Here is a 14324-nt window from a genome sequence, read left to right as displayed (position 1 = left end):
AAAATACAGATAAAAACATATTCGAATCAAAACATTAAAAACACCTTCAAAAATCAGACCCCTATTGCACATATATGATTAATACATATAATTAAATACCACTCACATTGAACTCTATATTTAATCCATATGGCTGTAGAGCTTTCAAGGTAAAGATCCACTTTAATTCTAGCTTCTCTATCACCACCTCTCCTCAATACTTGAGTTATTGAGTGTCCATATTCCACAAAATGTTTTGCCACCGGTTTATCCATCATCTGTATTATACATGAAGTCTGGAGTGCACCTGCTTCCCCCATCAAGCGAGATAAAAATCAGCGAATATAATGAAATTTCTGTCCGTGATGTTGTGACAAATCCCTTAAAAAAGTATATAGTCTCCTAGCAAGCGGGAAGCTCCACTAACCTAGAATTTCTACACTCCGATGCATTCGGAGATATATAATATATGAATAGGTGGGTCGGTATAGTAACAATGATGCCTCCAATGTGAGTAGGGCAAGTGATCGGGGCTATAGGTCATGTGGGTTGCATTGAAGCACATGACTTAGCTGTTATGGCCCTGCAGGTCATGTGGGTCGGCTGAGCACATGACGTAATGACGTATGCCATGCAATTAAACAATATGATCAACAAACGCTTGCGCTAGCGTCTTAGCATTGGGTAACCCAGAAAAGGCAATGAAATGTGCCATTTTGCTAAAACGGTCCACTACCACCAGAATCACAGTCTTCCCCGAGGAACGAGGCAGGTCCGTAATGAAGTCCATGGACAGATGCATCCAAGGCTGAAACCGGATCCATTCTTAAGAACAGTTATGGCTGTTTATAATGTCATGGATGAGATTTGCAGATAGTTGGAACTTATAAATAAACGAGCGACTGGCTTGATCCCAAACTAAGGAGCTTATAGGTGAGCCCAATAAAACCGTAAGAGCTCTCCCTGACTGCTATGCACATACAAGGGTCCCAATGGTAGACGATTGCATGCCCATGCACCTAAGCCTGTGTGACACCTGAAAACCCTATAATAGTGAGGGGACACGACCACCGGCTCCCTGCAATTAATACGGAGGGAGTCAGGGTCACCTAGAATCAAGCCAGCAAGCAAACAAAATAAAGTAAAGGACTTATCTGAGCAAACAGCAGACACAGCCTCCAGCAGTGAACACTTCATCCAGGAAGTAGTATAAACCGCAAAGTCAGGCAGTATGGGAGGGAATATAAAGTAAGACGATTATGTCTAAATAAGTGACACCTGGCAGAAGGAAAGGAGATGAGAAAGTGAAACCAAAACAAAGAACATCATACAAGAGGTAGAGAAGAACTTCTGCTAGACCTTCTCACAGAACTGGTGGTGACAGGTATCCAGTGAAAAACATACACTACCTGGCAAATATGCCACATTCGGATGGATAAAAAATGTTGCCTGTCTCCAAGATAGCTAGGGTTTCCGCACATGGAAATTCAATGTACTCGTATCTGTGGATAGACCATAAAGTACAAGATGTAATGCTCCTCTAACATATTATCCTCATTGGCATAAAAGTATTGAACTATGGGTCCAAATACTCATATAGATGCAGCAGAGTTAATAGTCACAGTCATAAAGCATTAACTAGCTGTGATAACTCACCAAGTGTGACTGTTAATTCTGCTACCTCAGTACATAAACCCAATGTTCTATTTGTTAATATTTAGATTCTAGTTGCACAGCTGGACATGCTATTTAACTAATTTTGCTAATTTTAGTTTATTTTATATGCCTGTTTGCATGAAACATGATTGAAATCTAACAATGTCACTTCTAATTTCTCATTACAGGAAAAAAGTGTATCTGCAATGGGCAATCAATATCCGATCTTCATATCTGTCTTCTTATTCATCATATTCCTTCTTTCATATAACTGGAAACACATTGACCATTATTTCAAATGTCAAGATGTCCAGATACAACAATGATGCTAAATAAAGAGGTCCAAAATGTCACAAAAACCAGCCCACCAATCATTTCTTCACCAAAGAAACTCTTCTCCTGCTTTGGAACTGGCCATGGGGGGCCCGTTTTCCATTAGATAAGTGTGAGACAGAGTATAGTATTAAGGGGTGTAAGCTATCTGCAGATAGAAGTTTGTATAGTGCAGCTGATGCAGTCATCATTCACCATGCAGATATTATGGGCAATAGAAATGCATTGCCCCAACAGCCAAGAAATCCTTATCAACGTTGGATATGGCTCAACTTGGAGCCACCACTAATTATCTCAAACCTAGACATGCTGGATAATTTGTTCAACTTGACAATGACGTTCCGTCGCGATTCAGATATTTATAATCCATACGGCCATATTGAATCATTAGAAGAACCTCAAAACTTCACTATTCCAGCAAAGTCTAAGTTGGTATCTTGGGTGGTGAGCAAATGGTACCCTGGTATACGTCGTATCGCTTATTATGAAGAGCTGAAAAAGCACATATCTGTTGATATTTATGGGGCCAGACATATGAAACTGAGCGGAGAGAAGTTTCAGTCAACGATTTCTCAGTACAAATTCTACTTGGCATTCGAGAATTCTGTCTATCCAGATTATATCACGGAAAAACTATGGATTAACGCTCTGGGTTCATGGACAGTTCCAGTTGTACTGGGTGCCTCTCGTGAAAACTATGAAAAGTATATACCTGGAGATGCCTTCATACATGTTGATGACTTTCCAACTGCAAAGGAACTAGCTGCCTACCTTCTTGAATTAGAAAAGAATGATGAGAAATATAGAAAGTATTTCAACTGGAGATCCCGACATAGGGTGAGCCCTTGGAAGGGATGGCCATATTCTTACTGTAAAGCTTGTGAGACAATACAACAGGGTCCAAGATATCAGGTCATTCGTAGTGTGGCAAAATGGTTTCTGTAAGATGGGCAACACTGCCTTATGGCCAATGCAGGACCTAGTGGGACAAGACATGACAGAGATTCAAAGAACATCATTGACACCATTCCTGTAGTAGTTTTGAGGTGGGACCAGTGATGTAAATGCTGCTCAATAGTAACAGAAATATGGATGCTTTCAAGTTCTATTTAACAGCATATACAGTTGCAAGAAAAAGTATGTGAACCCTTTGGAATGATTTGGATTTCTGCGCAAATTGGTCATAAAATGTTATCTGATCTTCATCTAAGTCACAACAATAGACAATCACAGTCTGCTTAAACTAATAACACACAAAGAATTAAATGTTACCATGGTTTTATTGAACACACCATGTAAACATTCACAGTGTGGGTGAAAAAAGTATGTGAACCCTAGGCTAATGACATCTCCAAGAGCTAATTGGAGTGAGGTGTCAGCCAACTGGAGTGCAATCAATGAGATGAGATTGGAGGTGTTGGTTAAAGCTGCCCTATAAAAAAACACACACCAGTTCTGGGTTTGCTTTTCACAAGAAGCATTGCCTGATGTGAATGATGCCTCGCACAAAAGAGCTCTCAGAAGACCTACGATTAAGAATTGTTAACTTGCATAAAGCTGGAAAGGGTTATAAAAGTATCTCCAAAAGCCTTGCTGTTCATCAGTCCACGGTAAGACAAATTGTCTATAAATGGAGAAAGTTCAGCACTGCTGCTACTCTATCTAGGAGTGGCCGTCCTGTAAAGATGACTGCAAGAGCACAGCGCAGACTGCGAAATAAGTTACAAAAGTCTCTGGCATATGCTAACATCCCTTTTAGCGAATCTATGATACATAAAACACTAAACAAGAATGGATTTCATGGGAGGATACCACAGAGGAAGCCACTGCTGTCCAAAAAAAACATTGCTGCACGTTTACAGTTTGCACAAGAGCACCTGGATGTTCCACAGCAGTACTGGCAAAATATTATGTGGACAGATGAAACCAAAGTTGAGTTGTTTGGAAGAAACACACAACACTATGTTTGGAGAAAAAGAGGCACAGCACACCAACCTCAAAACCTCATCCCAACTGTGAAGTATGGTGGTGGGGGCATCATGGTTTGGGGCTGACTTGCTGTGTCAGGGCCTGGATGGATTGCTATCATCGAAAGGAAAAATATTTTTCCAAGTTTATCAATACATTTTGCAGAAGAACTTAAGGCCATCTGTCCACCAGCTGAAGCTCAACAGAAGATGGGTGTTGCAACACGACAACAACCCAAAGCATAGAAGTAAATCAACAACAGAATGGCTTAAACAGAAGAAAATACACCTTCTGGAGTGGCCCAGTCAGAGTCCTGACCTCAACCCGATTGAGATGCTGTGGCATGACCTCAAGAAAGCGATTCACACCAGACACCCCAAGAATATTGCTGAACTGAAACAGTTCTGTAAAGAGGAATGGTCAAGAATTACTGACCATTGCGCACGTCTGGAGGTTCAACCAGTTATTAAATCCAAGGGTTCACATACTTTTTCCACCTGCACTGTTTACATGGTGTGTTCAATAAAAACATGGTAACATTTAATTCTTTTTGTGTTATTAGTTTAAGCAGACTGTGATTGTCTATTGTAGTGACTTAGATGAAGATCAGATCACATTTTATGACCAATTTGTGCAGAAATCCATATAATTCCAAAGGGTTCACATCCTTTTTCTTGCAACTGTATTGTATGAAAAAATTATGGTAAGTCAAACATTAAGAGCATTCAACCAGGACAGTCAATGGATGTTATATATAGTGCATATATTGAGTGCATATATTAAGTGTCTGATCAGTGTCTCCTGTGGCTCCACTCTGCATTTCCAAAGGTTGCATGGTTGGCCATTGACTAAAGTTTACTTCTCTATGGCTCTGACCTAATTTGTTGTCACCAGAAAACTACACAATACACATCATGTAAAGCTGCTTACTTATTATAGTTAAGATTGTGTTTCTCTTAAAGGGTTTCTACCACTTCGGTTTCACATATTTAGCTGTCAGACACTAGCGATCCGCTAGTGTCTGCTCTGCCCAACCATCCTAATATAATTGCTTTTGGGGCAGCCGTTTTGCTAAAAAAAGAACTTTTATTAATATGCTAATGAGCCTCTAGGTGCTATGGGGGCGTCATTAGCACCTAGAGGCTCCGTCTACCTTCAGAAACTGCCGCCGCCCAGCGCGTCCCTCCAGCCCGCCCATCTCCTCCTGAATGCGATCCTCCTTGTGAGCGTATGTATTCTGCGCATGCGCAGTGAATGTCTGACCGCTTCCTTGCTCAGACATCTCCACTGCGCCTGCGCGATGACGCCATAGTGCTCCGAGGAACAGGCGCAGTGGAGATGTCTGAGCAGGGAAGCTGTCAGACATTCACTGCGCATGCGCAGAATACATACGCTCACAAGGAGGATCGCATTCAGGAGGAGATGGGCGGGCTGGAGGGACGCGCTGGGCGGCGGCAGTTTCTGAAGGTAGACGGAGCCTCTAGGTGCTAATGACGCCCCCATAGCACCTAGAGGCTCATTAGCATATTAATAAAAGTTCTTTTTTTAGCAAAACGGCTGCCCCAAAAGCAATTATATTAGGATGGTTGGGCAGAGCAGACACTAGCGGATCGCTAGTGTCTGACAGCTAAATATGTGAAACCGAAGTGGTAGAAACCCTTTAAGTTCCTATGATCTTGACCCACCAGGAGCAATGCTAACACCAAGTACATGTAATAGGGAAGGTAATCCATCGTTCCTAAAGGTCTGTTTACATGGGGCATTGACTTGCTAAATGTTCGTTTGTATAAAGGTTGTTCCTGATTACAATTTCATGTAAACTTGTCCCAAAATCACATCACATTTTGTCAATGTTTGCATCATTTATGCAGTCATAAAAATTGTAGAATAACCTCTTGTTTAATTGGGGACTATCTGTATTTCTGGAGCGTAATAATATTGCAGGCTATCGCTACTAGAGAGGGGTCGTTGATCCAGGGAGTTATTCTGATTGCCTGATTGGAGTCGGGAAGGAATTTTTTATTCCACTAAAGTGGGGAAAATTGGTTTCTACCTCACAGGGTTTTTTTTTGCCTTCCTCTGGATCAACTTGCAGGATGACAGGCCGAACTGGATGGACAAATGTCTTTTTTCGGCCTTATGTACTATGTTACTATCCTGCCCCCACTTTACGTACCCCCGGGGTCTAAGCGGAACGCGACATGCAGGTAAACACCTTCCTATTAGCCAATAGAAGAGACTGGTTAAACTGAGGAATAAATAAGAATATACACACCATTAGACTACAGCATTACATAAAGTAAAATATAAATAATAGAGATGAGCAAAGTTTAGAAAAATTCCATTTGGCAACTTCACAAAGAAATTAAATTCTTCTGAATTAATTCATAACGAATTGCTATAAACCAGGTATACCCAGGCCGCTCTGCTTTTGGCTATGGCCACACAGAGTGGCTGTGCTGTTGGCGAGTTGCGATGAAGAATCATGAGGCCAAATAACCTGCGGCTGCCTTTCATGTAATAATGAAGATCCCACTGTATAGCCAGTCTGCATTGGTAATGGCCATGCGGCACCTTTAATGCACCTTTAAACAGGGTCTGTACCTACTTCTCCAATCCCAGTGTTCTCCTGTCCTACAGATGGGAGCCCTTCTTCTGCCATCTGCTTTGCTTCCTTTTGCACATCATCTAATATTAATGAGAATATGTCATCAGGAACATCCAGCTCCTCCTCTCCTTGCATCTTGCTGACTTTTCTAGGACATGTAGATTTTGAAGGATGATTTGGATGAAGTAAAGCCAGCATAAGACGAGGATGGTCATCACTAAGACCTGGCCCCTCTAAGGGGTGTAGACTGGGTGGTATTGGTTGGCACGCTGGCACTGGAATAATAAAGGCTTCCATCTTATTGATATTTAATTACATATCTTAGTTTAAGGCGGATGTAGGAAAAATTAGATGGGGTTATAAATAAATAAAACACAGAATAAGTCTCCCCACAGACTCCCTGCACTCTTCCTGCACTCTCCCTATCTAATATTCTTCTATTAATCATTTTCAGCAACACTGTCCCTAGCACATGAGCGCTTGCCACGTCTCTCCCTACGCTCAGCTCACAAGACAAAGGCGGGGACTGCGCAGGATGAGGGTTTTATAGGGGATGACTATCTGCGTATTGGCTGGCTGAACAGCATTATGGGTGATCTTGCATTCCTGGGTTTGTCTCATCTATACTTTTGTTTTGTAACACGTGCTGCCTCCATTTTAGGAAAACTTGAATTATTGCACCATGAAGTGTGAGAAAAATTGGATTCCTTTTGAACCAAAGTTTTCCTAAACGTCAGACCGAATTCCATTTCGAATGCTTCATGGCTTCATGGCTAACATGTTCTAAGTAGAGAAACAGGAAAGATAACAGCTTCTAATACAATATGAACAGTATATGGCAATACAAACATAGAATAGAACTGTAATGGCTGAATATGTGTTTAGGCCAAGCTACACAATTACGCAGCGATACATTACACCTCCATATAACAGGGTCAGAACTGTTCTAACAGTTCTCTTATGGCTGCTGATATACAACATATCCAGCAGCTTACCGGCTGTACTCCAACAAAGGGATGGACTAGAAAGCACAGGTCCTCTTTCTGTGCAGACGTGGAGGAGACTGCCCTCTTTCTTCCCAGAGTGCTTTTCCCTTCCTTTTGGACAGAGATGTAAAGGAATTAAACAATAGACCGTTACCAACAATTGCCACTTGATGGCCCCCTATATGTGTGGACAGCACAATGTGGTATTGCTGACAATTATTCAAACTGTGGGGATAAATGATTGGAAAAAGGATCCGAATATACCCAGACCGATACATCATACTTACTAATATTCGAGTTGGTAAAATTGGGGTTTCGTTTTGCATTCGGTCCTAAAATTCTGTTATATTCTGTTATAACACTGTTCCATAACGCGAATACGAACCACTATTGTTAGGACTTGTGATGTTTAGTTAGGCTGTTGACGTGGGTGACATTATCTGCTCAACTCTCTTCGTAGGTTATAAAAGTAGGACAAGCGTCAGTTTGCTGAGGAAGTTGTGCGTCAATCAAGCAAAAGCAAGGTCTACCGTGCTAAAGTAGAATTTATGAGGTTAATTTTTTATTCTATTAGCGGTTCTTTTATGACAATTAGGATTTATTACCAGCTCCATTTCCTGATTCTGTTCTCTGAGGAGACTTTCACCCTTGCCACACCAACTGCAAGCAAGTGTAAAGCGCAGCCATCGTGCAGAAATAGGAGAAACGTCTACATCCTAAACTTAGAGGTATGGTATAGCCCACCATAGACATATACAATGTGTGAGATAGTCGCTATCGACCCATGGTCTATACTCCATTGGATAGATTGATAGAAGACAAGTAGTTTGCTCCCTGTAGTCCAGATCACCATATAATCAGACCTTATAGGATACCATGTTTTACTTCAGTTCACATTTAGCTGGAAGAAAGAAAAGAGGACGGATATTAATCTAGGGGATAGAACGAGAAAATCACACGGATCACATTTCACGTCTCAGTTCTTCAGTACAAAGGTAGGAAATTGTATTGCACAATAATTAGGGCGACCATAACTTGTTTTTCAAAAAGGGAGCGCCCATTTATTAATAGTGCAGTCTATGTGGCGCCCCCTGGGTATTATCAGGATCTCTGAGATACTCGGCCAACCAACAATTTTATTCTCACCTCAGTCCGCTAGTGGGTACTGAATTCTTTCTTTCCTTTTTTGGGGGTCTGGGGAGCTGCCTATTGTTCTCCATTATTCTCCAGCAGTTGTCATTGTCCTCCTTCCACACCATCCTGTGGTTATCTCCTGGCACCCAATTCGTCCCATTTTCCTCAAACTTTCCTGTACACCCGTGCAGATTACTCCGTCTCCTTTTTTATCTCTGGAAAAAGAGGACTTATGGTCACCCTAATATTATTGTCTGTGTAGTTGTAGTTAAAATATGTATTCGGTTACATGCACACGACCGTTGTGTGTTTTGCAGTCCGCAAATCGCGGATCCACAAAACACGGATGGTGTCCGTGTGCGTTCCGCAATTTGGGGAACGGCACGGACAGCCTTTAATATAACTGCGTGGACAAGAATAGGACATGTTATAATTTTTTGGGCGGGGCCACAGAACGGAGCAACGGATTTGGACAGCACACGGAGTGCATCTTTTGCGGCCCCATTGAGGTGAATGGGTCCGCATCCGAGCTGCCAAAACTGCGGTTCGGATGTGGACCACAACAACGGCCATGTGCATGAGGCCTAAATTAAATGTTAAAGGGGTTGTGTCACTTCAGCAAATTGCATGTATCATGTAGAGAAAGTGAACACAAGACACTTACTAATATATTGTGATTCTCCATATTGCCTCCTTTGCTGGCTGGATTCATTTTTCCATCGCATTATTCAACGCTCGTGTCCAGGGGTTATGACCACCCTGCAATCCCACAGCGGTGGTCGTGTTTGCACACTATAGGAAAAAGTGCCGGTCTCTGTTTAGATCTAGAAGGAAAGTTGCTGTGTCGGCTCCTTCGAAATAAAATTCCAATTCAAGATGAACCTTCGGCTCTCCACGATATTAACAATCCTTTATTAACCCCTTCATGACCTAGCAACTTTACGTTGTTTGTTTGTTTGTTTTGTTTTCGTTTTTTACTCCCAGATTTTCCAAAGCCATAACTTTTTTATTTTTCTATTCATGTAACCACATGAGGGCTTGTTTTTTGCGGGAAAAGTTGTGTTTTCTAATGGCATCATTTATGGTTGCATAAAATGTAGTGGGAAGCAGGAAAAAAAAGACCACCACAGTTTTATGAGCTATGTTTTAACAGTGTTTGCAAGGCAGTAAAATTCTCCTGTTGCTTTCATTCTCCGGGTTAGTACAATTACAACAATACCACATTTGCATAGTTTTTCTTGCTTTTTAATACTGAAAAAAAAACTTTGGGGAATTTTTTTTTTCTTTCTGAGCATCAGAAACTTTTTTATTTATATGTGTACGGAGCTGTGATAGGGCAAATTTTTTTGCACGGTGATCTTGCGGGTGAAGTTTTTATTGATTACCATTTTAATAACTTCTTATTAAAATTTTTTGGTTGCGATAAAACAACCATAAAAACAGCAAATCAGCTATTTAGACTTTTTTCTGTATTGCCGTTAATGTATGGGAAAAATATTTTTAAAATTTAATAATGCGGCCTTTATTGTACTCGGCATTACCCATTATGTTAATTTTTTAAATTGTTTATGTACTTTAATTTTGGGGAGAGGGGGATGATTTAAAATTTTATATTTATTATTTAGTTTTTTTGTTATATATTTTTTTATTTTGTTTTTGTTTTATAAACTTTCACCCCCCCCCCTTTTTTTTTTTTTTTTACACTATAAGTTCCCCTAGGGAATTTGAACAAAGAATCATCAGATTGCTTCGATCATAGATTCCAATAGGAACTAATGTGCGGCAGCCTTCGATGATTCAGGAGGAGTGGGGCTGCCACACACACTATCCGTCCCCCTGATCCTCGCTGGGGTGAGCCGGTACACGGCCAGGAGCGAGCGCTAGTGGTTTTTATTATCACAGATGCCGTGGTCACATTTGACCTCCAAGGTATATATGAGTTAGGCGGTCGGGAACTAGTTAAATCCTTCTAGAAAACGTGTAAACAGTAGAAAAAGACTCTTAAGTGTTTTGATTGAAACAAATCATTCTTATTCATAGCAAAAAAGATGATTGGTTTCTTATAAAAGCCATAACCGTCTTTTTCTACTGTTTTCTCATGTTTTCTACAAGAATTTTATAAAGAATTGAGATGGAATAAAGCAGGGGTGCACAAGCTTTTCTGGTTGGGGGCCACATTGTCAGCCTAAACCAATTCCAAAGGCCGGAAACAAAACTTTGTGGTATTATCAACTGAAATACTATATTTTCGGCATATTGAAAATACATGATATATCATAATTGTCTAGTTACACTTCTAATACTCCCATCTAATGGGGGAATACATGAAAAATACATGTAAGCAGCCACAAGACATAGAAATACATATCTGTTACCAGAATGGTATGGAGGGCCGCAGGTTGTGAACCCCTGGAATAAAGCATATAGTGCAGAGCTGTGTGTATAAAGCATACAGTGCAGAGCTATATGTATAAAGCATATAGTGCAGAGCTGTGTGTATAAAGCATACAGTGCAGAGCTATATGTATAAAGCATACAGTGCAGAGCTGTGTGTATAAAGCATACAGTGCAGAGCTGTGTGTATAAAGCATACAGTGCAGAGATATGTGTATAAAGCATACAGTGCAGAGCTATGTGTGTATAAAGCATACAGTGCAGAGATGTGTGTATAAAGTATACAGTGCAGAGCTGTGTGTATAAAGCATACAGTGCAGAGCTGTGTGTATAAAGCATACAGTGCAGAGCTATAAGTATAAAGCATACAGTGCAGAAGTGTGTGTATAAAGCATACAGTGCAGAGGTGTGTATAAAGCATACAGTGCAGAGCTATGTGTGTATAAACCATACAGTGCAGAGCTATATGTGTATAAAGCATACAGTGCAGAACTATGTGTATAAAGCATACAATGCAGAGCTATGTGTGTATAAAGCATACAGTGCAGAACTGTGTATATAAAGCATACAGTGCAGAGCTATGTGTGTATGAAGCATACAGTGCAGAACTATGTTTATAAAGCATACAGTGCAGAGCTGTGTGTATAACGCATACCGTGCAGAGCTATGTGTGTATAAAGCATACAGTGCAGAGCTATGTTTATAAAGAGTACAGCATAGAGCTCTGTGTATAAAGCATATAGTGAAGAGCTATGTGTATATACAGCATACAGTGCAGAGCTATGTGTGTATAAAGCATACAGTGCAGAGCTCTGTGTATAAAGCATACAATGCAGAGCTGTGTTTATAAAGCATACAGTGCAGAGTTATGTGTATAAAGCATACAGTGTAGAACTATGTATATAAAGCATACAGTGCAGAGATATGTGTATAAAGCAATCAGTGCAGAGCTATGTGTATAAAGCAATCAGTGCAGAGCTATGTGTATAAAGCAAACAGTGCAGAGGTGTGTGTATAAAGCATACAGTGCAGAGTTATGTGTTTATAAAGCAAACAGTGCAGAGTTGTGTGTATAAAGCATACAGTGCAGAGTTATGTGTGTATAAAGCATACAGTGCAGAGCTATGTGTACAAAGCATACAGTGCAGAGCTATGTGTATAAAGCATACAGTGCAGAGCTGTGTTTATAAAGCATGCAGTGCAGAGCAGTGTGTATAAGCATGCAGAGCTGTGTCTATTGAGCATACAGTGCAGAGCTATGTGTATAAAGCATACAGTGCAGAGGTGTGTGTATAAAGCATACAGTGCAGACCTATGTGTGAATAAAGCATACAGCGCAGATCTGTGTGTATAAAGCATACAGTGTAGAGTTGTTTGTATAAAGCATACAGTGCAGAGCTGTGTGTATAAAGAAGACAGTGCAGAGCTATGTGTGTAAAGCATACAGTGTAGATCTGTATATAAAGCATACAGTGCAGAGCTATGTGTGTAAAGCATACAGTGTAGAGCTGTGTGTATAAAGCATACAGTGCAGAGCTATGTTTATAAAGCATACAGTGCAGAGCTATGTGTATAAAGCATACAGTGCAAATCTGTGTGTATAAAGCATACAGTGCAGAGCTGCGTGTATAAAGCATACAGTGCAGAGCTATGTTTATAAAGCATGCAGTGCAGAGCTATGTGTGTAAAGCATACAGTGCAGAGCTATGTTTATAAAGCATGCAGTGCAGAGCTATGTGTGTAAAGCATACAGTGTAGAGCTGTGTTTATAAAGCAAACAGTGCAGAGCTATGTTTAAAAAGCATACAGTGCAGAGCTATGTTTAAAAAGCATACAGTGCAGAGCTATGTGTATGAAGCATACAGTGCAGAGCTGTGTTTATAAAGCATGCAGTGCAGAGCAGTTTGTATAAAGCATGCAGAGCTGTGTGTATAAAGCATACAGTGCAGAGCTATATGTGTATAAAGCATACCGTGCAGAGCTATATGTGTATAAAGCATACAATGAAGAGCTTTGTGTGTATAAAGCCTACACTGCAGAGCTGTGTGTATAAATAATCCAGTGCAGACCTATGTGTGTATAAAACATACAGCTACAGCGCAGAGCTTTGTGTATAAAGCATACAGTGCAGAGCTGTGTGTATAAAGCATACAGTGCAGAGCTGTGTGTATAAAGTATACAGGGCAGAGCTGTGTTTATAAAGCATGCAGTGCAGAGCAGTGTGTATAAAGCATGCAGAGCTGTGTGTATAAAGCATACAGTGCAGAGCTATGTGTATAAAGCATACAGTGCAAAGCTATGTGTGTATAAAGCATACAATGCAGAGCTATGTGTGTATAAAGCCCACAGTGCAGAGCTGTGTGTATAAAGCATACAGTGCAGAGCAGTGTGTATAAAGCATACAGTGCCGCGCTATGTATATAAAGCATACAGTGCAGAGCTGTGTGTATAAAGCAATGGTAGAGACTGGGGGGCAGAGCCTTAAGAGGAGGCCAACATGACGTGGGGTTTGGTTCAGGGAGATCCCGGGGGTAGCGATAGGTCAGTGTGGTTTGAGGGGTTGGGTTGGGGTGAGCCTGCAGGGATAGGGATTGGCCAGTTTGAGTGTAGGGGTGGGGAATAAGGGGTAAAAAGGGTTTGCAGAGGAAAGTAGGGTGCTATTTTAGGTAAAAGAAAGGGGCTACGCCACGCTAGCATTCTACAGTGCTCACCTTAGTAATGGAGAAGCTTGAGGAGGTCATCAGGGAGTTGATGGCGGCAGTGGAGGTTCGTGACACCGGGTGGGTCCAAGACCAGGTGCAGCAGCTGCTAAGGGAAGCGGCTGAGGCATCTGTATCACCTTAGCCATCGGCGACCCGGCGGCAGCGGGCCAGACTGCAAGCGCGCTTAAGCCCTACATCATCCCACCCCCCGGGCTCAGCGCCGGATACAGAACTCTTCTGAGGACCCTTCATTTGCGGGTGCAGCGGGGAGACGTGGCGCCTGCATGCCCTGGCGTGGAAGGAATCTGCAAAGTAGGCGGAGCCCAAGGGGTGGCCGTGCCCTGTCACCTCGGGGTCTGCATTGTATGCTTTATATACATAGCTATATACTGTATGCTTTATATACACATAGCTCTGCACTGTTTGCTTTATACACACTGCTCTCCACTGCATGCTTTATACACACAGCTCTGTACTGTATGCTTTATATACACATAACTCTGCACTGTATGCTTTATGCACACACAGCTCTGCACTGTATGCTTTATACACACACAGCTCTGC

General features: G+C 41.4%; 1 protein-coding gene across 1 annotated transcript in view; it reads left to right on the top strand.

Annotated features, from left to right (window-relative positions):
* The window catches only part of LOC122946594 (3-galactosyl-N-acetylglucosaminide 4-alpha-L-fucosyltransferase FUT3-like), a 9273-nt gene extending 1911 nt beyond the window's left edge, over nucleotides 1-7362 (top strand). The window contains exons 2-3 of the mRNA XM_044306317.1: nucleotides 1974-2909; nucleotides 7344-7362. Coding sequence (XP_044162252.1) covers nucleotides 1974-2909; nucleotides 7344-7362 — 955 coding nt within the window. The remainder of the gene's footprint in view (nucleotides 1-1973; nucleotides 2910-7343) is intronic.
* Nucleotides 7363-14324: the final 6962 nt, after the last annotated feature.

This window comes from Bufo gargarizans, chromosome 9 (assembly GCF_014858855.1).
Source record: "Bufo gargarizans isolate SCDJY-AF-19 chromosome 9, ASM1485885v1, whole genome shotgun sequence".
In the NCBI taxonomy this organism is placed as follows: Eukaryota; Metazoa; Chordata; class Amphibia; order Anura; family Bufonidae; genus Bufo; species Bufo gargarizans.
This window is presented reverse-complemented; position numbering and strand designations above follow the sequence as displayed.